Below are 22,092 nucleotides of genomic sequence, written 5' to 3'. Positions count from 1 at the left end.
TCCCAACCTTAAAGCCACAACATTAAAATTCTGCTGGTATAATCCAGTTATATAATAATAATATAAGACTTACAGGAGAATGTAGTATTCTTACATTGCGGTGAATCTTTTTTTTAAGGAAAGGATCTCAATACTTCTTCCACAACTGGCATTGCAACTTTTTTTGTCAGCATGTTTTTCTTAAGTAGGCCAGAAATAAGGCAAATAGCTGAACTGAGACTGCAGTCAGTAAATTCTTTAATAATCTCAAGAACTATCTTGAAAATAAATGTGAATAATCTTTTAATTCATGTCATTCATTCATTTCATTTTCATTTTCTTTATATGTATAGACACTTAGGTAAGCTGGCAGCCGAGTGGTGGTATTAAAACATCCTCCTAAAGTGTCTTGACCAAATTGTTGAATCCCTACCAGCTCCACCATTGATTTTCTGCAGTCGACTCTAACCCGTAACCTCCCTATGGTTGGGGTCAACTTTCCTTCAGCTCATAAGTGAAATATTTGAGTTAAATCATCAATGATTCAGTGGTCACATATGATTAATTGTTACTTGAATTATGGTGTAGTTGGTAGTTGGCCCATCAAGCTATTTTAAGACACTATACTGATTATTTACAACCTAAATTGTACACTTGTCTCACTCTGTTTTCTCCATTACAATTGTACAGTAAAATAGCACAGACTGCCTCACTGTGTTCACAGCATTACTCTACCAACATTGGTATAGGCCTACTTAGGTCATGTATGAGTCACTACCTGGCACTTGGAACACTGGTATCCATTGTTATTGTGGTGCTGTAATGCTCCATAAAGTGGCATTGTGTTTCTCTGTCTTCTGCTGTTATTGACGGAAAGAAGAAGAAAAAAAACAAAAAACGGAGGGAGCGATGTCTGCCCTCCCAACTATGATCAAAGTTATTGTTTACAGCAGATGAAAATCAAATTCCCAAGTATAATAACTATGCGAATCATGAAATTTAGCGTGGAGAGAAAACAGAATCATGTCACAGTCTCTGTGAATTATCATTTACTACAAAGTGACAGCACAGAATTTGAGTGATCTGAACAATGTCTCATAACTAAAGATGCTGTGGCTTGTAACATCCCACATGACACGCTAACAAAGAGACACTGACAGATAGGCATGCACACATACAGTACACGCTTACGCATTTTGAGTCTGAGACATTTTTCATTTAATGTCATTTAAGGAGGGAGGAGAGTGCTTTGAGATCAACTATGCTAAGAGAGACTGTTCTGCTGTACTTGCTGTTAATCCAAGGAGTACCAGGATTTTTTAAGATAATGGATTTTTCTTTGTCCCTGGTACAGGGTAGCAGAGATAGGGAAGAGGAGATGGAGGATAGGAGACGGAGGACCACACAACACACACACACCCTTCTCAACAATATAGCACCACAAGCAAATGTACACACATCCCCATTGTTCTATTGTTCTTCTCCACTCAGCAGAACCCACAGTAGTGTTTACATAAATGAGCCAAACAAAGATTTCCCTTTTAAAACTACTATACTTCTCTCAAACACATGAGGTTGAAAGACAGTTTTTAAGAGCATTTATATATGTAATTATAAAAATGTGAACACACACAATATCCCTCAGTAGAGGATTTGGCAGACCAAAACTTTTATTGTATTTTACAATGACAGACAGAGAAATAAGGTTATTGAATGATATCAGGTATGAAATAATAAAATGAGTTCAATTTTCCCTTAACAGCCTCCTGTGGCTTTTCAAAGAAAAAAGCAAACTGGAATAACATTAAATATAAAATAATTACAAGGAGCAAAATCAAGAGGAGAAAAAATGGGGTTTTCTTCGATTGGGGTGATCTTTTGGGACTTGAAGGCATTCAGACATTTTGGGATCTTAGACATAACCTTTGACTTGTGTGGCAGGTGCCCTGCGAGGACTGCTTTCTCCACTGCTGAAGGTGGGAGAGCCTGGGATGCCAGGGGGACTTGACCCAGCATAGAGCAGAGATCCCCCAATAAGGAGCAAGGCTGATGCCCCCCAGCCGATGTAGAGGGCAGGGCCAAGTTCACGCTTGTGTGGAGCCGCCACATGTGGGTCATAGAAATCCCTGATGATGGAGTGGGCAGTCCAGCAGATGGGCACAAGGTAAAGGAACCCTGCGATGGCGAAAAGGGCCCCAGAAATACGAGCAATACGGGCCTTGAGGCTGTTTACACCAATGCACTTAGTGCACTTGACTCCTAGGACCCCCAGAGCCAGAGCCAGGCCACACATTAGAATAGAAAACACGGTGAGGCCCCGGGCAGCCTGCATATCACTGGGCAAAGCCAGCAAGCTGTCATACACTTTACACTGGATCTGACCTGTGCTTTGCACGATGCAAGTCATCCACAGGCCCTCCCAAATAATCTGAGCTGTCACTATGTTGTTACCGATGAAGGCAGTGACCCGCCACAGGGGGATGCCACAGACTACTAACCCACCCACCCAGCCCACAATGGACATGATTAGGCCTAGCAACTGCATGCCCGTGGTTGCCATGGCAAAAGGTGTTATTTGAATCAGATGGATTTGTCTTGGTTTTATATCAGTCTCAGTTTGTTGCACAGGGCCCACTTATAGTCCCACAGAAATGTGACAGTCTACAGTACTGAGAATATTGCGTCCCACTGGATCCTCGGTCTTCAGGTGATGATGTCAATGACTTCAGCTAGGTTAGACAAGGACAGGTAACCTGAAAGCAGACAGTAGAATCAATTTAAATCATTTTTATTCATTATTCAAATACTTCTGCAAAATCCCCGAAATCCCCAGAGCTTGTTATTTACAAGAATGAGCATTACATCTCTAAAGTATGAAAAGGCTAATGGAGCATATATTTATCATAAATATTTGGAAACAGGCTGGGAGGCCCATGTTTAGTGGATTCCAGTAAGAACCACAGAGAATAGCCTTCTTTGACACAGTTGTGGGTGTTGAGCTACGCCTTGCCGGGTGAGTGGATTATCTCAGAAAAACATGAGGAGACTCTGAACACAAGCAGCTTTCATGAATGCTTGTGGAGTGGGCCAAGAGGACCCGTGTCTTCTATTTATCGCAGCTCTCAGTACCCACATTTGACCAATTCTGTGAATCAAACCCTCCGTGCACAAGATCAGTTCCAGGGGTTGCTTCATGAGGGTAGATGGATATATTTCAAAGGGATAGGCTTTATCTATTGGACCACTGGTTAGTAAGAACCTCCATCTGAGATTATTATAATTAGATTTGATATGAAAAAAAATACAACACTGTACAACACTGGAATATATGAATCGTCCAAACCTGCATAATCATTCTTATAGGTCTACATACATATACAATATTGTGCATGTTTTCTAGTAAAGAAACCATTCCTTCTTTTCTTGTTGACAACCTGGAAATCCCTGAAAGGCCCCAGGAGGTCCCCAGACCTCTCTTTTGATGTTCTGCTTCATTCCAATGAATAATTGTAAACATTGCAATGAGAACAGAGCAACTGATAACATCCAATACACCTGCCTCAAACACCCCTCAAACAGGGATTATAAAAAGTGATATAGCTAAATTAGAAGAATTACTGGAAACATTTCTTGTGTTCCCTCCAATAAATCATCTCACTATGTGTACTATATGTTTTTCAGTCAGTTTTTTGACATTTTGAGACACTAATGCACTAATAAATGAAATAATAATATAATAATAATGAAGCATATTTACCTCAAATGAAGTATACTGGACTCTCACTGCTCTCCTTGTAGTCGGTCCACACGTTAATGTTACAGGTCTTTTGCTTGTGTTGATCAGTTGTGGATGCCTGAAGTTGTGAATGGTGGCCCTGAGAATTCAATTCAGTCCACAGGAAGGCTGGAGAGCAGGGGAAGCTCTATCTCAGTGGTCAGGTGAGATGGACTAGAGAGGGTTGATCGGCTTCGACACCCAGGACTGAACTGGAGATGGGGCTGCCCTCCGAGATGCCAGCGCAAGTCTGTGTGGCAGTGGGCAGAAGCATGCGCTTGTGTGCACGACCATGTCAGTGTGTGAATGCGTGAATGTGTTTGAGTGTGTCTCCCAGTGCCTGGTGTATGAGCACAATGCCCTGCTGTTTTCTGTGCCCTCCCTCCCTGCTCCTCGTCAACCTCTGTCCCAATCCTGCAGCCCCTAACATCTATCCAACTCAGCAACCCATTCTCTCTTCTTTTTCGACTTTAACTCACTTGTTCATTTATGAGTGCCTTCTCTTTTCTTCTCTACCCTCGTCTTTCATTTTCAATCTGTTTATGGGTTTCATTGAAGTTTTTGAGTGTAGGGGGTTAGTCCTTATGCAACCTCTTGTTCTCTGTTCTGACAGAAATGTGGTTCATTGTAGTTTTTCATATGGATTTGCAATGTAATAAATATATTTGACATTCTGGATAGACACTAAGAAAATAATTACAAGCAAAATAACTGCATTTATACTGGGGATTTATAAGTTATGAGTTTAGTATGGTGTTCAGATGCTGCAAAAACTAGAACAGATGATTAGGGGAGCAGCATTTTTGCCACCATGCAGGCGACCAGGACTGAAGAATGGATGAAGCCTGTCAGTGAATGTATCCGTGAAAGTGTGAATGTGGACTCCAGATTCTGCGCAGTAGAAGGATACACGGCCTTCTGTGTAGTCCAGAAAGACGCCCACCGTCCTGGGTCTCTGTTCTAGAGCCAACAGCGTGACAGGAGAGGTGTTGGCAACGTACTGGCCTCCCACCTTCAGACTTAAAGTCCAGTAACCATTTGCCGGGCAGACAGAGAACTTGCCCTTCCTGTTTACGGACTGTCTGACAACACCCAGGTTCCATTCAATCTTCTCCCCGACCTCCACCTCCCAGTAGCACCTAACACTGTTGAAGCTTTCTTTGGCCAGCACATTTGCCACACGGTCGAATCGTTTGGGGTGATCTGGTACCTCCTGAAATTTGTCTGTGTGCCTCACCTGTTTTCTGTCATCTGAGACAAAGAGGACGGGATGGGCTGTCTTAGCACTCAGACTGACATCCACTATGGAAGAGGGAGGGTAAAAAGTTTACAATAGGTCAAACAGTGTGGACAGCTTAAGCACAAATATCCGTTTCTGTGTACACAAAGCCTTACCTGTGTATTTTTCTATTCTTTTAAGTTCTGTCAAGGAAAAGCCATAGGAAATAGGAACGTCACTATCATCGAATTTTATCATAAAATGTCGACATACTACATTTAAAAATTGTATTACTGACCAGATTTGGAGAGCCTGTTGACTTCTGCCTTTATCTTATCCATCATGTCTGACAGTGCTCTTCTGGTGACCCCAAGACAAGGGTCAGTTTCTATGGTAACCTTGAACCAGTCCTTCATCTCAGAGAGGCACATAGGGGAAACAATGTTCTGCATGACATGAGAGGAAAATACCATTTCACTGGTGATCATAGGCAATATCAGTGTTTTACCATCATCTCTATGTTGTGTACAGAAGGCGAGGGTGCTTACCATGGTATCTTCCTTTGTATCGTCACTTTGATCACAGTTTACAGGAATCTGAGGATCAGATTCAGCAGTCTCCTTCCTGAGCTCCTGGATCTCCTGTTCAAGCTCTCTCACCAGTGTTTCCACTTTCTTCTCCTCTTCTCTCTGTCTTTCCTCAATTGCTGCAACAACAGCTTTGTGACTCTTCTCCATAGCATTTACAAGGGAAGAGAAGACCTTCTGGCTCTCTCGCACCTCTCTGAGGTAAGAGTTCTGATTGGACATCATGATCATCATCATTTAACTATATACATTTTTTAGAATAAACAAAGATTTTAATGATAAAGACATTTTCAGCTGACCTTTTGGAGCTCAAGAGAATGTTTCAATCTTTCTATCTTCTGCACCCTTTCCTGGATCATTTGCTCAACATCAATAACCTGTACATGTGCAACAGTGACATAAGCATAGATAAAAATGCTAGACTTAAATTAACAGATTATATAACATATGATTAAATGACTCATAAAAGGGTCAAAGTACCATCTCATCATCAGGTGGTTTCTGTGGTTGAGTCTTCTTATAGTTGTCAGAGACTTCTGCCAGAATGCGGTTGACACTGAGGTCAGGCCTGTCAGTAAACACTCTCCTGCAGTAGGGGCAATATCTGGACTGGTGTCGTGTCCAGTAGTGACAAAGACAGGACAAGCAGAAGCTGTGTCCACATGGTATGGTTACTGGGCTAGTGAAGATGTCTCTACACAGAGAGCACAGGAAGTGCTTCTTGGAGAGGAGGCTGATTGTAGAGGCCATTATTCCTGAAAAGGTCAGCGTCAAAGTATGAAAAAAACCAAATCTATTTCTTTTTTCTTGTACTTGAGAGGGTGTTGTGTTAAAATTATAAATAAGGTAATGCAGAGAAAACTGAAACTGACAGTTAACACACGAAGTGGCCAGAGAAATCATTTGATAAACATCCATAGATAAAAGGAAGGAGGGCATCTTTGTATTTTATGCAATGAACATTAACCAGGGAGTGAATTCCTACTTTTAAGAAATAATGACATTATAGAAAAGAATAAAAGAGCTTGGACATTACACATCTAATTTAAAATGTAGTATTAGTATATTTATTACTGAGTACATATACACATATGAGTACATATGGTTACAAGTTCAACTACAGACAGCAAATTCAATACATTTTTAATTGAAATATTTGTTGTTTTTGATAAATGTATTGTAATATCACATCAATATTCAATTTTGACTACAGGTACTTGCTTCTGATAACTTCTAACCACTTGCAAATATTTTCAGCTCAGCTATGCAGCACTCAGACAAACAGGATGTTACGTCAAAATGGCATTCCATCTCTTATTACATAACGATACACAAAGGACAGGATACAAAGTCTAGCCCTCTGATTATTTTCAACCACAGTGTCTTCTTATTGCTATTGTCAGATATTAGAGTCAAAAAGAATTTCATTGTGATCAAGGACATATAGACTAACAGAGAACAGAATAAGTTAAGTGGAGGACATAATGGGAGGTATGTAGTCAAACAGGTAGCAACCAAATGGTTTGCAACGTCATTAAGGAGCTCAAGCTCAAAACAAATCACCAGTTACTGAAATCTTATGTTATATGTAACTCCTGAATTTTGTCCTGACTGTATTGTACTTTAACATTCATGTAGGAAACATTCTCAGGTTATAAATCATGTCCATGAATGATTCAAATAACTGATTTCTGTCTGAGTTTATAGTTACGAAAGAGGTAGCTTTTCCAAAAATGAAAGAGAAACCAATGTAAAAAGGTTTGTGGGGACTTACCTTTCTTGTCCAGATAGCGCTGCAGTTAGTCTGTACCGCTTCTGTTCAGAGTTTCAGGTAATGTAGAGAGATTGCAGTGGTTCACACTCAACAGGTGCACTAAGGTGTGTGCGTTGCCTAGGGAAGGAGCAGTGCTGTAGACAATGGCACTCTCAGAGGAGACTCCACCCTGAATGTTATCTGAACTATAGTTTACCTTGCCCGCAGCAAGACACCAGGAAATGTTGGAGGTTGAATAAAATGGTATATGGTTACCAAGCAAGTACACATGAAACAATAAACATGTGTTGTCAAAAATCACAAATGTATAAACTCATTAAAATAAATTCATTTGCAGTTTCAATCAGGCATTATATTTATTGTTTTTGGAAATCAGTATGTCTGCTTGAGCTGTTAAGCTGAACAGTGTAGTAACCTATAGTATATAGGTGATATTAACCATATCGTACAGAACAAAGGAGTAAGGAGGTAAAGTTTGTGCTTCTACCTAAAGGGAATTATACATTTCCTTATATAATCTGGTATCCAGTCAGCTTGATAGCTATACAACAGCGGCAGCAATAGCAACAGTTAGATACCTTCCTGAAAAATAGGTCATAAGTCACACATAAGTCATGCAGTCATGGACGAGTAGCTGCAAAGAAGCGATTGATGAAGATTGAGTTGAAGTTGACTCTGGCAGTTGGGGCCACTCTGTCTTCCATATGCTTTATAGCCACCTGGGCTGTTCCTCCTGCTGATCCACCTACTGCACCACCTATGATCCCATAGAAAATCATCCCCCCTGGCCCTTCTATAGACCCAACCAGTGCACCCATGACAGCTCCCACAACAATACCTGTCCCCAACCCTCTAGCCAGGGAAGTTCTGAGCCAGCCGTTGTCCATCTCTGCCTTGGCTCTGATCTCTGCCGAAACATTGGTGACGTAGGCATCCTTGTGGTGATACAACTCATCCGATATGTAATGCTTCTCCAAGTCAGTCCACACCTTCTCATTCTCTGCTGCCCTCTGCTTCCTAAGCTTCTTTTCCTCCTTCTTCACGCTGACCTCTGCTTTCTGGAAAGTTCTGCTCGAGAAGTGCCCCCCCCCTAAGGAGGCCACCATCCGCTCGATCTTCTGCAGCAGCTCTCTGTCAAGGCTGCGATCTCTCCAGTTCTTACTGAAAACATGAAAGCGTCCACCAAACTTCTCGATCAGTTCTCTCAGGTGCCAGTCAGTCTTCTTCACCCTGTCTTCCAAGGCAGCTCCCTCCGTATTTCCTTCACAGGCCAGGAGAACCATGCAGTGTCTCAGACAGTGTCTTCCAAAACGCCTCATCAGCAGCTTGGGTGTTCTTATATCATTTGGGGAGATTTTCTCCATGTCAAAGGCAACAAGAAAGGCATGGGGACCGGGGATACATAAGCACTTAGACCTTCTCAGCTCCATCTTCCTCTTGACTTGAGATATATCCTTTTCATAGATGTTTGGACCATTGATCACAGCCATTCGTCTACCAGCCAGTTCTCCAACATTCTTCCTGCTGTCAGAAATGCTGATAACATCCTTAGAAAACTCCTCCCTCCCAAGAATTGCATTGGTTAGTAATAACTGAGAGGATCCACTGCTACCAACCACCATAAGCCTCAATTCCATAGAAGATCCTGTGAAAAAGTTAAGTTCAGTATTATTTTAGAAAGAAGTAACTCTTGAATTCACAAAGTAATGTGCTTTTGCTTATGTTTATCATTGTTATTTTTACATTGTCTTCCCACAGAATCTTCAACTTTTAAATGTAAAGGTACATGTAATAGTTTCAACAAGGGTTAGGCAAAATAATCACTCATGAAGTAAATTAACCACTCTTGCTAACAAACTATGAGAGCGACTCATATAAGGATGTGTACCAATTAGCAATACTGCCAACTACCACTGTCCCTCTATGTTGATGCAGTTTGGCTGTCATGTTTTTACAAAAAAATATTGTTTTTTTTTCTTTAAAAGTAGACACTTTGAATACAAGAAAAGATTATTTGAACCCTTGCAATTCTTTAAGTTTATTTTTCTGTAGCTTTGAAAACTCAAGAGCTGATGCTTTTCTCTAATAAATGCTGGTAATGGCCAGTACAAACAACAGTATGGGTAGGGGGTAATGGGGAGGATCAGAAAAGAGGGAGGGTAACATAATTTTTCTTTTGGCAGAAGGGAGAGGGGTCTGAATTTTTTTGGGAGAGCAGGGAGGGTATTTTATTTTTTCCCTCACTATGGATGTACATTTTATTTCTGTGCCTGCATGTGCCCAATTTTCTCTTTCACTTCTAATACAATATATTATTGTAACATGAAGCTATTAAGGCTTTAAGTGGAGTGTAACAGCTTAAATTCCTTGTTTTTCCTCATTCGGTTGTTAATGGCTAAACAAGTTGCTGCCTTTTTATCATTGTCTTGTTATCATTTTGTTGCCATTTCTATACATATTAAGAAGAGGGTGCAGCAAAAACATAAATAACTTAGGGGAGGGATTTGCTTTTTTAAAAAGTGAAACATTAGATTCAGTCCCCCTCCCCACCCCAATACTTTTTGTACACTCCCTAACTGGCATGCAATAACTGATACAGTACTGTATATTCCACCTGTAGCCTTATGTATTAAATCAGCAAGCTTACCTTTCTTCCTCTTATCCATTTGGCAGATTGTCAATACAATTTCACTCTTTTGAAGTAGTTCTCAGGCTTCTCACTGAACTCCAGAAACTCCCACTCAACACCTAACATGAAGCAGTTGCATATATTCAATGAAACACATTCCAGTCCCCTTTTCTGATGTCGCCCTCTCCTCTTTCTCTCACTCTCCCTCTCTGTTGATTAGGTAATTGGGAACCAGATTTAATATTAGGTGGAAAATGTCCCCAGGGTCTGAAGCTGGCAGAAAGCACATTCACATTATTGATGTCTTTAATTAAATACTTACATTAATTATCCAATAAATTACTGTGTACTGTCACATTCTGGAAATAATACTGTAAGGATGAGTACATACATGTCCACCCTGTAAATGTTCTGACCTATGACTTTACACAGAGACACATATCAGTCAAGGTGATTTGTACAATCAGCAACAAACTCTCCAGTGTTAATCAGTGCTGATCAGTGGTAATTATTTGATGACAACATTGTTTATCCACTAATAAAGCTATGTTGGCTCTTACCTCAAAATAATGAAGAGGTTTGATTAATTGCAACCCTGATGAGTGTTGGCTTTTATAATCACTCGAACAGTGTTGATTTTTTTTTTTTCTCTTCAAATGAACATCCTGATTTTAAAGGTGACTCTACAAGGTTATTTCACTGTCCTTCCACCAGACTGTTTTTTCTGGGTTCAGGGAAATCAATAGCTCATTAAATTAGTTTGATCCTGTGCAAGTAGAGCACAAATTTATACTCTAAATATAGACTAGTGTGTTTATGTGTTGTGATTGCAACAACAAATATCAGCATTTACAAAGAGCTGCTGATATTTTATTCATGCAAAAAGGCCAACACAATTAGGCTAAATATTCAGATGTCCATGGTCCTCTGTGGTCATACTTGTTTGTTTAGTAAAAAAAACCGTGAGCATTAACTCTGTGAGAACTTTTTGCATTTATGATCATTTTCTTCTGATACCTATACTTGTGTTATCCCCGCTGATGTGCATCCTACATCTAATGTTTGATATACTGCAAACTGACCTCCAACTAGAGTATTTCATTCCCCTTGGACATTTTAAAACTTTATCATCTGATATTTATTTATGACTCTTGTATCTGTTTTCATTAATTCTTTGTTGATTGTGGCTGTCTGGCCATAGTTGTGTTGTTTATGTTTGTTGATTATGTTCTTTGTTTGAATGTTCAAATCTCAATGAGACAACCTGATTAAATGAAGATTAAATAAAAAATATAATATAAATACAAATACTGAAAGTACACTGGAAAATGCCTTTAATTATTTAATTTACTGTATATGGATGAAGTACCCTCTGATTAGATGCCAAATTAGTCAACAGTAGCTGTCAACTTGAATGTAAAATATTGTCTGTCAAACCTTAGGAGTTCCTGTTGCTTCAATTTGATTTTCTAAATGAGTATGAAACCCCCAAAGCCCCAGAGCCCCTTTAAGTGCTATAAGAAACAGTGATACTTTACTGATATACCTTTTTTTTCTCTATAAGACATTCTTTCATTCCTCACAGTAATCATACAATCTGTACAGGTGCCTTATTAGTGATCAATCTCCTAGGCTTGATCCTTTAGTCAATCAATAACAGAAGAAGCCACCAACATCTCTTGATTCACTATTCCTCACTTACACTATTGCCTAAATGGTACTGAAAATTATATGCCTATGCACTGTAAAATACAGCACAGTAAACTGGTCACACAACATTTTCTACTTGTTGATAGGCCATTCTTACTCTAGCAAAACAGCGCCTCTGTGTGGTCAAAGAATGTAATACACAAAAAGGAAATCACTTTTTGTACTTCCTGTTTGGGACGACGTCACAGCTGCTAGAGAAAGATTTAAAATGTAAACAGATAATCTGACTTTACGTTACTTTGTACTTACATATTCGCCACATTGTTGCCATGTTAACTTTTATTGCGTGAAATTTTCATCATGCAGTTATGTACCTTTTACACGCGTGTAGCTGCGACTAATAAGGAGCCATGTGTTCAAGTGAAGGGCAACCTCGGTTTCAGACATTCAGTTAAATCTGCCGTCAGATAAACAAACACTGTCAACAGAATGATAAAACACACGTTGCGTGCGGCAGGACGTGTCCTCTCTCCCGGTCTGCGCTGCTTCTCAGGGATTCCTGGCGGAGAAATAACTGAAGATGTGTCTGAACGTGCAGGATCTCCACATCTCACACAGCAGGCGTCTCTATATGTGCACGTGAGCTGACTTTGGTTAATTTAATGATGAAACATTTCTATGCAGAGATACGCACACATCTGCCAATGCACGCAGTCACTGACTTATGTTAATGTTTCAGTCCAGGCCTTTTTTTAATGCAAGTATGTCATGTCTAGAAAGTTTGCCCATGTGATGTCAAAGTCTTCCTCTCTTCTACAGTGGCCGTACTGTCTCAGAAGGTGCTCCTATTGCAACTTTAACAAGTACATACCCAGAACCGACAACAACCACATCATGACTGAGTGCCTGCAGCGGGAGGTAGAGACCTTGCTGCAGCTCAGTCAGGTATCCTGGTATGGGGATTTATTAGACCGTCCACATGAAATCATCCAGTATCACCTGTAGCTTTGCGCTTCACCCATCCTCCTTTCATTTAATTTCTCCTTGCAGCATCACCTCAGTATTCCTTGGTGGCGGGACACCAAGCCTGGCACACCCCTTAACCATCTCTGCCATCCTTGAAACTGTTTCCAGGCAGGCAAACCTCTCAGATAAGGCTGAGGTCACACTTGAGGTCAACCCTACTCCTGTGGGAATGTCAAAGTTAGAGGATTTTTGCCATGCAGGGGTGAACCGTTTCTCCATTGGGGTCCAGGTGATTGCAATCAATAGAATACTACTCACAGAAGATTAGGTTATGTTTAATATCGCAGTCCCCTTATCAAAATTTCAATCTGTCAGTCTCTGCAGGATGAGGACTTGAAAATTCTGGGAAGAGACCACAGTTCTCATCAAGCTTTGCAAACTATTGAAGAGGCGAGGAAGCTGTGCCCAGGGAGGGTGTCGGTGGATGTCATGTTCGGCCGGCCCAAACAGAGTGTGGAATCCTGGGAGAAAGAGCTGTCTGAGCTGTTGAGGGTGTGTGACGATCACGTGTCTCTGTACCAGCTGACCCTGGAGCGAGGCACCCAGCTGTTTAAACAGGTGCAATGCGGTGAAGTGACTGTGCCCGCTGATGATGTGACAGCGGAGATGTACCAGTGTGCCAGGAGGACTCTCCACCAGCATGGCTTTCTGCAGTACGAGGTGTCAAACTTTGCAAGACATGTAAGTCCTCAGCAGAATTACATTTCACTGATTATCAGAATTTTGTCCTCCTCACCTTTTGAGGCATCAGTTCCTTCCTGCACTGGAGGCTCCAAGTTTCCATATAACACTTGTGTAGGTTGCATATTGGACCATAATTGGCTCCAAACTAGTTGAGCGATGTCACAAATCATGCTCATAAGTTCATGCCTTAAACTCTGATTTTCTGTGAGCTCACAGAAACTCTCCACTTTCAGCAGATGAATGTGAAAACAGCCTTCTGGTGTCAAACTCTGCACATACACACATGGAGGCGGACTTTAAAAGACAAGGAAATTGAAAATAAACTAAGATAAAGAGAAATGAACCATTTAAGACAAAGACAAAAGAATAAAGATCAAAGGAAGTTTATTTTTAGGATTAAATTTTTGCAAAAATAACTGCTGTTATAATAAAGAACCGCGGTAAACAGGAAAGTAAGCTTTGACCCAATAAAAGTTTAGAGTTTGCTCTTCAAAGCTTCTGGAGGTTTCTCCTGAAATGCACAGAAACTGAAAAAAAAACACATTTTGAACCTTTGGAACAGGAAACAAACATTTAATTCAGTATTATTTACTTCAGATTTATGTTGAAGCATATTATCAGATGACCCTGCAGATGTAATTTTTCTGTGCGGTTTAGCAGTAGAAATGTAAGGATCAGGTTTTGGAATACTAATATTTATAGAGCAAGACTTAAATGTGCAGTGTGTAGAATTTAGTGGCATCTGGCGGAATGGATGTGGCAGAAATGGAATATAATATTCATAAGTATGTTTCAATTAGAGTATAATTGCTTTACTTTGTGTTATGCAGAATGCAGTGAGTCATCACAATATGAGCTACTGGAAGGGAAGACAATACATCGGTGTTGGCCCAGGTAATCTAAAAGCAGTGATTGATGATTGTTGAACTTGTTGAGAGGTTTGTTTTAATATTTTCATCTGTGACAGGAGCACATGGGCGGTTTGTGCCTCTGGGGGAGGGAGGTGTCATTCGGGAGGCCAGGACCCAGACTCTGGAGCCCGACATCTGGATCCGTGAGGTCCAGCAGAGGGGACAGGGAACACGGAGGAGGATTCAGCTCAGCCATCTTGAACTGTGAGTTGTTGCACTTACAGGCAGTAGTGTTGTGTCTCATTATGAGTGTATTTTGGTTATAACACGAGGGGGCAGCTTTTCAGTTTCACCCAGAACTTCTCTGCCTATGTGAAATGTAACAATTATATATCAGCCAATCCACAAAGATAAACTTAAGAATGTGAGAAACATGGTGTTTGAGGTCGCTGTACACGTGCTTGTTCTTTCAAACATTCTGTCCTTGTGAAACGCTATTATCAGAACATTTGCTCACTCTGTCCTATCCTTGTTATTGTCAAAGTCTAGTCTCTGTGAATTTCTGTTATGAAAGTTGTTTGTTTGGCAGGTTGGAGGAGGTGTTGGTGATGGGAATGAGAATGACTGAGGGCATTACTCACAAGGTGAAGCACATACACAATAAAACCTTTATTCCTACATAAACATTCTATTCAGCACAGTTTCTTTTAATATTCTCTATCAGTGAAGGTGATGTTCAGTATGCAGTGAACTCTGAGATGTGAAATTATCTTATTTGCTATTTTCTGGTATTAAACAGCATTGGCAGTTGTTTAGCCCTCAGCTGGGTCTCCATGAAATCTTTGGTACGTCCACTGATGTCCAAGAGTTCCTACAGAGTGGACAACTGATTCTTGATGACAGGTGATGTATCATTTTATTATACTTGTTTTATCGGTGAGAAAGAAATTCCCCCGTTTTGCTGAATCTCTCAAATTTTGTTTCTTCTTTGTTTATTAGAGGTCTGCGCTGCTCCTGGGATGGACTGGCCTTGCTGGACAGCATGCTGCCATCTCTACTGTTGGAGCTGGAAACATCAATCCTTCAGAGACCACAAAGAGACCACCAAGCTGATGGACAAACAGAGAAGACCTCCAACCCACGATGACAGTAATGTTATTAGATCGGTGAACTTAAGAGGGAGATCATTTGTGGATTAGACTGACAAAATATACAAAAAACACAAAAAATGTGGTTCAGCTTGAAAAATACTCTGATATTGATAAAGAAAACCAGTCTAACATACAATATTTAAATTCTTTATTTAAGGCTATTCCATTTTTCACATACACAGACAGATTTTTTCCCCTTAAATGTTACTTTTCTGTTTAGCTGCCATCGTAACTCAAATTACCACAAACTGTATTTTAGTAACACTGGAAATAATTAGACGAGTGCAATACTGTAAGAATTGTCGTCACACTGGTGTGGATGAGATTTGCTTTTTCAATAGATGTTAATATATTTTTTAAAAGCCTCCAGGTATTATCTTGTAATTAGGCTGCAACTGAAACTAAAAAAAAAACTCATCAAGTCCTTTTACCATTAGCTAAAGATTATTACTCTCCTGGTTCAGAAGAAATTGTTTGAGTTGGCCTGAGTGTCTTTTCAGTATTATGTGTATATAATACATGTAAATGTCGCTGCTTTTGTAAATACACCTGTGAAAAAGACTAATCTAATTTTATACCGCAGACCTTATTTAAGAAGCCACCATGTTCAGTATACTGACAAACAAATGACATTTTAGCAAGAAACTTAATGCAAGAGCTGCATGTGCACAATCTTATCACGTGTAATAGATAGAATACCATCTGAATGGACTTTAATTTACCTGCCAGCTCTGACTGGAGCCTTTGTACATTCTCAGAAAAAATGTATGACTTTTTTCAGTAGATTTCAACTTTTGACACATAAATGTATGAATTAATCTTTATAAATTGGTTAATTTATACAAAAAAATCTCTCTGTCTTGATTTGGACTCAATCTGTGTAAACTGTTGTTATTCAAAGGGAGTTAATGACCAAAACTTATTGCTTTTGAAGTGCTTTCATATTCAGAGAGATACACGAGCATAGACTGATGCAGCCTGTTCGAAATTGCACATTTGAATTAATTAAATTACGGTGTTTTTACAAGTGAAAGGAAATCAATTACATATTCAGTGGCAGAATAATAGTGAGAGCTAAGTTTAATGATCGTTGGGCTCTCTCCATGGTGCTGATCCCATAGAGTTCATTGTCTCTCCCCCCCCCCCCTCCCTCCCTTTTTAAATTTTTTTTAAATAAAATATTCTCCAATTCTTTGTTTTCTTGAAATACCATGGTGATGCACGAGAGGCATCGACACACCTGTGTCCTTGATGCCATTCACAGTGAGTGGGCGCTTGAAAATGTGAACAATCCGTCGTGTCTGATGACGGTATTAGAACACGTTTTGAGGTCGATATTTGAGTCATCTCCTCACCTGCTCCCTCCCACACACACACACACTCATGGTCAGGTTTTCATCATCAATAGAAAACAATTGATTGCCTGCGTTCATGAGCATAATCTAACAATACCTCACTGTCTCCTTGTTCTTTTTCTTACGCAAGCTTTATGTCAGGAATAAATTAAAATGACCTATTTGATTAAACAGATTAAGACAATACAATTAGAAAGATTGAATTTATTTATTATAGGATAATATAACACAGTTTTATATATACAAAAAACAAAATATGAATGCACTGGTCCAGCCAGGTGCTGCAGAGTATAACTCCTTACATAATACGACATTGCAGCATACTACTACAATTGGTTTATCGAGAGGGCTCACAATTCATTGAATCTGACACCTCTCGGGTTTGTTGTGTTTGGTGCTTGATCCAAGCACCATCCGCAGGTCGCTGGTGAAGCTCGGGCGGCGCGCCAGAGGATCCACTGCGGCACAGGGCGCACCGAGCCCCCGCGTACGGCTCCCTCTCTTGCCTCGCTGGCCGATGCACAACGACTGGTAGGTGAGGATGGACACGATCTGATGCCGTGATGGGCCCGTCTCGTCGGGCAGTCCGCCTAGAGTGGCGAGGGCTGTGAACACACCGTCCAGGCCGGTACCGTCTTTAGCCGAGGTTTCGAAGAATGCGACATCCTCACCGAGCATCTCTTCCACTTCTGAGCGGCTGACAGCTCTTTGAGCTTCCAAGTCCACTTTATTACCGCATATTACGGCTGGCACTCTAGCGGGATGTTTTAATTTCAGTAACTTTGTCTTAGCAGCTTTGATCTTGCTGAGCAGCTCACAGACTTCACTGAGAGACTCTCTGTCATCCACACTGAAGACGAGCAGAAAGATGTCACCTGCAGAAAGAGGAGCAGTCACTTTAATTAAATATATAAGACGAGTTTAAGACAAAATAACTTTTCCCATGCTTTGAGACTTGTCTGTAATGAGGTTACAACATTTGCTTAAATAAATTCCTAAAACACTACAGTATTATAGTTTTTCGCGCGTAAAATAGTATTTAAACACTCTGTTGCCACTTCAAACAATATTGATATTGACATCTGCAAAATTTAAGATCTCAGTAATTATTAATAATCACAAGGGCTCACCTGTCAGTATGGATAACCTCCGTTTTGCAGGGAAGTCCCTCTCACTTGAGGCGTCGAGAAGATCGATCTGGTACGCCTCACCTCCGATGTGGAACAGCTTTCTGTGAAAGTCTTCGGTTGTGGGCACATAATGCTCTTTAAAGTCTTCACCCAAGAACCGCTGGAGCATGTTGGTTTTGCCTACTTTTGGTGCGCCAAGCACAACTATTCTGTGACAGTTCCTTGGCTTGGTCAGACCCAGCTCCAGCAGATCAACGGACCTTTTGGGGAGTCGATCAGTCGACACCTGCCGGTTGCCAGAACTGGAGGATCTACTCGCAATCACCACTCTCTTATCCTGTTGTCTCCAGCGCCCTTTTACCGTTTTGATGATGCCCATGCCAGTCTTCTTTATGTTTGAGACTTTGGGGTGCTGGAGTACTGGGGTAAGGGTTGTGCTTTGCAAAACTGGGTGCGTGATAGGTGATTGGTGATGCCCAGTGAAGGAGTTGAACATTTCAAGGATGCCATCAACGGGAAGGTAAAACTTCTCAGTTGCGTTCATCTCCATGCTCTTTCAAACGTCTCCAGACACCGAGAGGCTATCAGAATCTCACCAACCCAGTTGCTTCCCCATCTGTGCACCGAACAGAGCGAAGTGCCCTCTCTTATACTCCTACACCGAGCGCAGTTTCTGCGTCATCCAGTCTGATCCAGAGAGCACATTCCTTTTATAGAAGCATAAAACACCCAGCAAACGGAAAAAAGCATACAAGATCTCCACTTTAAGGTTTTGTAATTTTCCTTTGAAGAAATGAGCTCCAGATAAGTCTGAAAACATACATTGTAGTTTTCACTTGGTACTTCCAAACTTGTTCAAAATGATAAAAAAAAAAGATTAAAAATATACTTTTCCACATTTTGTGCTGAGATAAACCCTTGTATGTAAAAAAAAATGTGTTCATACTAGTCTATTTTTAGCTCCTCCATGTGAAAGTGTTTCCTGTGTTATTATGGATAAATGGATGAATTAATTGGTTGAGTGATTTTCCAGATAATTGCCCATATCCCCTGATCATGGACTGTGTTCATATATCTACCACACAGTGTTTTCATAACGGCAACCACTCAACAATATGTGCCTGCACAGCCTGACATAACTGTGCATTTGGGATTTTGTTATTCATGAAGCCATTATGACCTGCTCTTACAATCCCTATCGTGTTCTGTAGTGATCACGACCTGAAACAGCTCACTCTCTGCTCTATGATTCATGAAGCATGATGATGAGTCCTCTGCAGCAACACCAGCTTCAGCAACCGCAGTCTGATTTTAAAGTATAAAGATATATTCAAAAATCGCTGGGAAATTCATTATAATCCCATAAATCATAACTTCCATCTTAGTGGTGAAGAGGACAAATGCATTTTTCATCAGTAGATAGAATTTAGGGTGAAAGTCTTGCCAGGGAACACAGTGAAAATTGAAGGACATGTCATACCTGGCAAGACTCAAAAGTACTGAAGCGAACACTAAAATCCTAGCAGCACCATGTACAGTACACCAAGACATGCTACATAACCGTAGCTTTCTCTCCATCAAATCATCCTTTTAACAAACCAAGGGCACTCTGAATAGACAGCCCACACAAACGTTCCTTCCTGGGAACCTGAAGAATGGGTTGCTGAAAAGAAAGGCTGATTGCCATGGAGAGTGCAGTCTTATTTTAACAAGACAGTGCTGTAGCTGAAAACCATGTTGTGATGAGTAATTTAATAGAGGTATACTCTGATTGCCCTGAAATTTATGAAGAGCTATTAATGTAAGACAAACATTTTGACCTACATGTGTGTTTTAAGTATCTGAAGCATTTGCAGTAGTCACATATTAATACAAACAATGAAATACTACAAAATACAGACAGTGAGTAATTAATTATTTGTCAAAGTTTAGCTGCCTTCTATCGTTACAGTAGATTATCTTCTCAGCAGAAAACAGAAATCATTTTTTGACATTGTGGGTCATTGTGGCTTATACTGTTATACTGTCAGAAACACCATATAAAACAAATACTAACACCTAATACTACATATGGTAGTATAATTCACTTCAGTGCGGGGCTCAGTCTTGTACTGTTATTATTGCCAAATTGCCTGTAATCACAGTACAACGTCATACGGGACTAATGGCTGTCACTTATGTATGCATTGGCACATTGTCATTCACCCGCTCTCACCCTGGTTACTACGTGAGTAAAAATAGAAACCACTTTCACAGGATGTGGCTAGTTGTGTATTTGTTGAATTTATTAGACCACATCATCGGCCCATCAATTAATCACATCTGTAACAGCAAACACCAAAATAAGACATAATGGAGTCATCGATTTGATTCCAGGGGCAGATTCATGCCTCATTACACCTGCTGTAGATAATAACTATAAAAACTAACATTGTAAATAAGGTGAAGCAGCTATGGTCTCAAAACACCTCACAACTGCGGTAACACAAATAAACTGTTTGTTCTTTTTTTTTTAGTGCCAGACACAAATGACAGAAGCACTGGACTATCTGCAATTGTCTGGGGATACAGGCTGTTATACAGACTTCAAATTACAATCAGGATCATTGGGTTATAGTCCTTAAATCTCCATGCTACAGATATCTTTTAAAAAAACTTCTATTTTAGTCTGAATTGATTTCAGAGGGCAGATTTGCTCGGAATTTAACCCATTTATAACTGACTTTCAGCTCTAACATTACATTGTCAGCAAAGTCTGGTGATTGGTGATTTTAAATCACATGGACAACTTCACATCACTGAAATACACAAATAAGAAAAAAAATATATAGAATGCACTGCAAAACAACAACACAACCACTAGAGGGCAGCAAAGAGAAAACAGGTTGATTACAGTGAAGTTAAAGTTGAATTTATTTATGATTTATTTAAATAAAGTTTAGAGACAAGATGCTTATGATAGAAATTGATCAGTAATTACACACAGCTGTTGCAGCAACAAAGATGGACTTCAAAGTTGAAAGAAAAACTCTAAACTCTAAAGAAAAATTTCTATCTGTCTGTCTGTTTATCCAGCCATCTTTCACACACACACACACACACACCCTCTCACACAAGAATTCAGATTTCCTCTCCTGTGTGACGTCACCGCCGTGCAGTAGTAGTAGGCTGGTGTTATTTATCTATCCTCTCTCCTCCCCCTCTGTTCTCCCAGATCTCGCCTGCATGTCCCCCACACCCCTGCGCTGACCTCATCAGGCTTTTGTTGGGAAACAAAGAATGTTCAGGCATCTGTTTTCAGGAGAAATAAAGACATAGGGTGGCAAGACAGACAGGAGGAGGGCTGGAAGAGATATATGAAGTTGAGCTCGACCAACCTGATCAGTGAGAGTCACATGAAAATGAAACGGGGAGCTGCAACAAGCAAGGAGAACGCACAATAAACTTATTTGAACCATTTATCAGAAATAGAGAAATTCCCTCGAAATCCTACTTAAGAGCCAGTTTCACTCAGCTTGATGAACTTTTAATTTCTTTACACTTTGCCCTATTGTCGTCTCCAAGAGTTGTGCCTTTGTTGTTACAAGGTGGAGCTGGTATTTCCTGTATATCCTGCTCAGTCAACCAGCCAAAAGGCCCACTGCAGCTCTCTCCCGCTGCTTTCTACCCCGGTTAGATCATCATTTTTCACTCAGTGTCACGATACGATCCCTCTGTACTTTCAAATACACCTTGTACAGCAGTTTGCCGCAGATTACATAGCACAAAAGTACACTTGATAGAATAAGCCGCTGTAAATACAAAAAAGATTTAAGTCTTGTATAATGCATAAGGATGTGACTTCGGACAACATCCCATTAGTGGTGATGAATAAGTAAATAGCAGAGACGTAGTGATAAGGCGGCTGGAAAGGAAATTGTGGTTCTTTGTTGAAGCCCTCGGGGATGACGTGTTCACTCACATTGTTAGGAAGTATTGTCAGCATAGCCTTGAACTATAATTTCTGGAAAGGACATTATAGTGTCTGTAGTAGTCACTTATAAATTTTACTTTCTCTCTGCAGGTTATAGTTTCTGTAATATCTTGATATTATATAACTTGCAGTAAGGCTGGGTAATATATATTGATATTGTATCGATATTGTGATATGAGACTAGATATCGTCTTAGATTTTGGATATTGTAATATCATGATATGACATAAGTGTTGTCTTTTCCTGTTTTAAAGGCTGCATCACAGTAAAGTGATGTAATTTTCCAAACTTACCAGACTGTTCCAGTTG

General features: G+C 40.2%; 5 protein-coding genes across 7 annotated transcripts; 1 reads left to right on the top strand and 4 right to left on the bottom strand.

Moving 5' to 3' along the window:
* Positions 1–1,698: 1,698 nt before the first annotated feature.
* On the bottom strand, positions 1,699–2,546 carry cldnk (claudin k). The gene has a single exon (XM_042392885.1). The coding sequence runs from the start codon at positions 2,537–2,539 to the stop codon at positions 1,892–1,894; it is 648 nt and encodes a 215-aa protein (XP_042248819.1). The 5' UTR covers positions 2,540–2,546; the 3' UTR covers positions 1,699–1,891.
* A 1,928-nt stretch (positions 2,547–4,474) lies between these two features.
* On the bottom strand, positions 4,475–6,310 carry btr02 (bloodthirsty-related gene family, member 2). Its single transcript, XM_042392884.1, has 6 exons — positions 6,041–6,310; positions 5,860–5,937; positions 5,522–5,770; positions 5,272–5,419; positions 5,150–5,176; positions 4,475–5,056 (listed from the first exon to the last, which is right to left on the bottom strand). Exons 1-6 carry the CDS (start codon positions 6,308–6,310, stop codon positions 4,512–4,514), a joined length of 1,317 nt encoding a protein of 438 aa, XP_042248818.1. The 3' UTR covers positions 4,475–4,511.
* A 1,384-nt stretch (positions 6,311–7,694) lies between these two features.
* LOC121884655 (GTPase IMAP family member 6) lies at positions 7,695–10,359 on the bottom strand. Its single transcript, XM_042393589.1, has 2 exons — positions 9,982–10,359; positions 7,695–8,979 (listed from the first exon to the last, which is right to left on the bottom strand). The coding sequence occupies exons 1-2, from the start codon at positions 9,998–10,000 to the stop codon at positions 7,955–7,957; spliced, it is 1,044 nt and encodes a 347-aa protein (XP_042249523.1). The 5' UTR covers positions 10,001–10,359; the 3' UTR covers positions 7,695–7,954.
* Positions 10,360–11,626: 1,267 nt separating this feature from the next.
* On the top strand, positions 11,627–21,972 carry rsad1 (radical S-adenosyl methionine domain containing 1). Of its 3 annotated transcripts, none has more exons than XM_042392030.1 (10): positions 11,627–12,252; positions 12,433–12,566; positions 12,664–12,868; positions 12,955–13,320; positions 14,154–14,217; positions 14,291–14,438; positions 14,764–14,818; positions 14,974–15,077; positions 15,174–15,323; positions 21,025–21,972. In XM_042392030.1, exons 1-9 carry the CDS (start codon positions 12,103–12,105, stop codon positions 15,319–15,321), a joined length of 1,374 nt encoding a protein of 457 aa, XP_042247964.1. In that variant the 5' UTR covers positions 11,627–12,102; the 3' UTR covers positions 15,322–15,323; positions 21,025–21,972. The 3 variants fall into 3 exon arrangements, with proteins under 3 accessions (XP_042247964.1, XP_042247965.1, XP_042247963.1); XM_042392031.1 differs by lacking the exon at positions 21,025–21,972 and adding an exon at positions 17,089–17,124; XM_042392029.1 differs by lacking the exon at positions 21,025–21,972 and having other exon boundaries at positions 11,789–12,252; positions 15,174–15,890.
* rasd2 (RASD family member 2) lies at positions 16,871–18,775 on the bottom strand. The gene is made up of 2 exons (XM_042392032.1): positions 17,811–18,775; positions 16,871–17,555 (listed from the first exon to the last, which is right to left on the bottom strand). Exons 1-2 carry the CDS (start codon positions 18,358–18,360, stop codon positions 17,038–17,040), a joined length of 1,068 nt encoding a protein of 355 aa, XP_042247966.1. The 5' UTR covers positions 18,361–18,775; the 3' UTR covers positions 16,871–17,037.
* Positions 21,973–22,092: the final 120 nt, after the last annotated feature.

The sequence above is a fragment of the Thunnus maccoyii genome, chromosome 18 (genome assembly GCF_910596095.1).
Source record: "Thunnus maccoyii chromosome 18, fThuMac1.1, whole genome shotgun sequence".
NCBI classification, from domain to species: domain Eukaryota; kingdom Metazoa; phylum Chordata; class Actinopteri; order Scombriformes; family Scombridae; genus Thunnus; species Thunnus maccoyii.
Note: the sequence above shows the minus strand (reverse complement) of the source record. Positions and strands in the feature narration are given on the sequence as shown.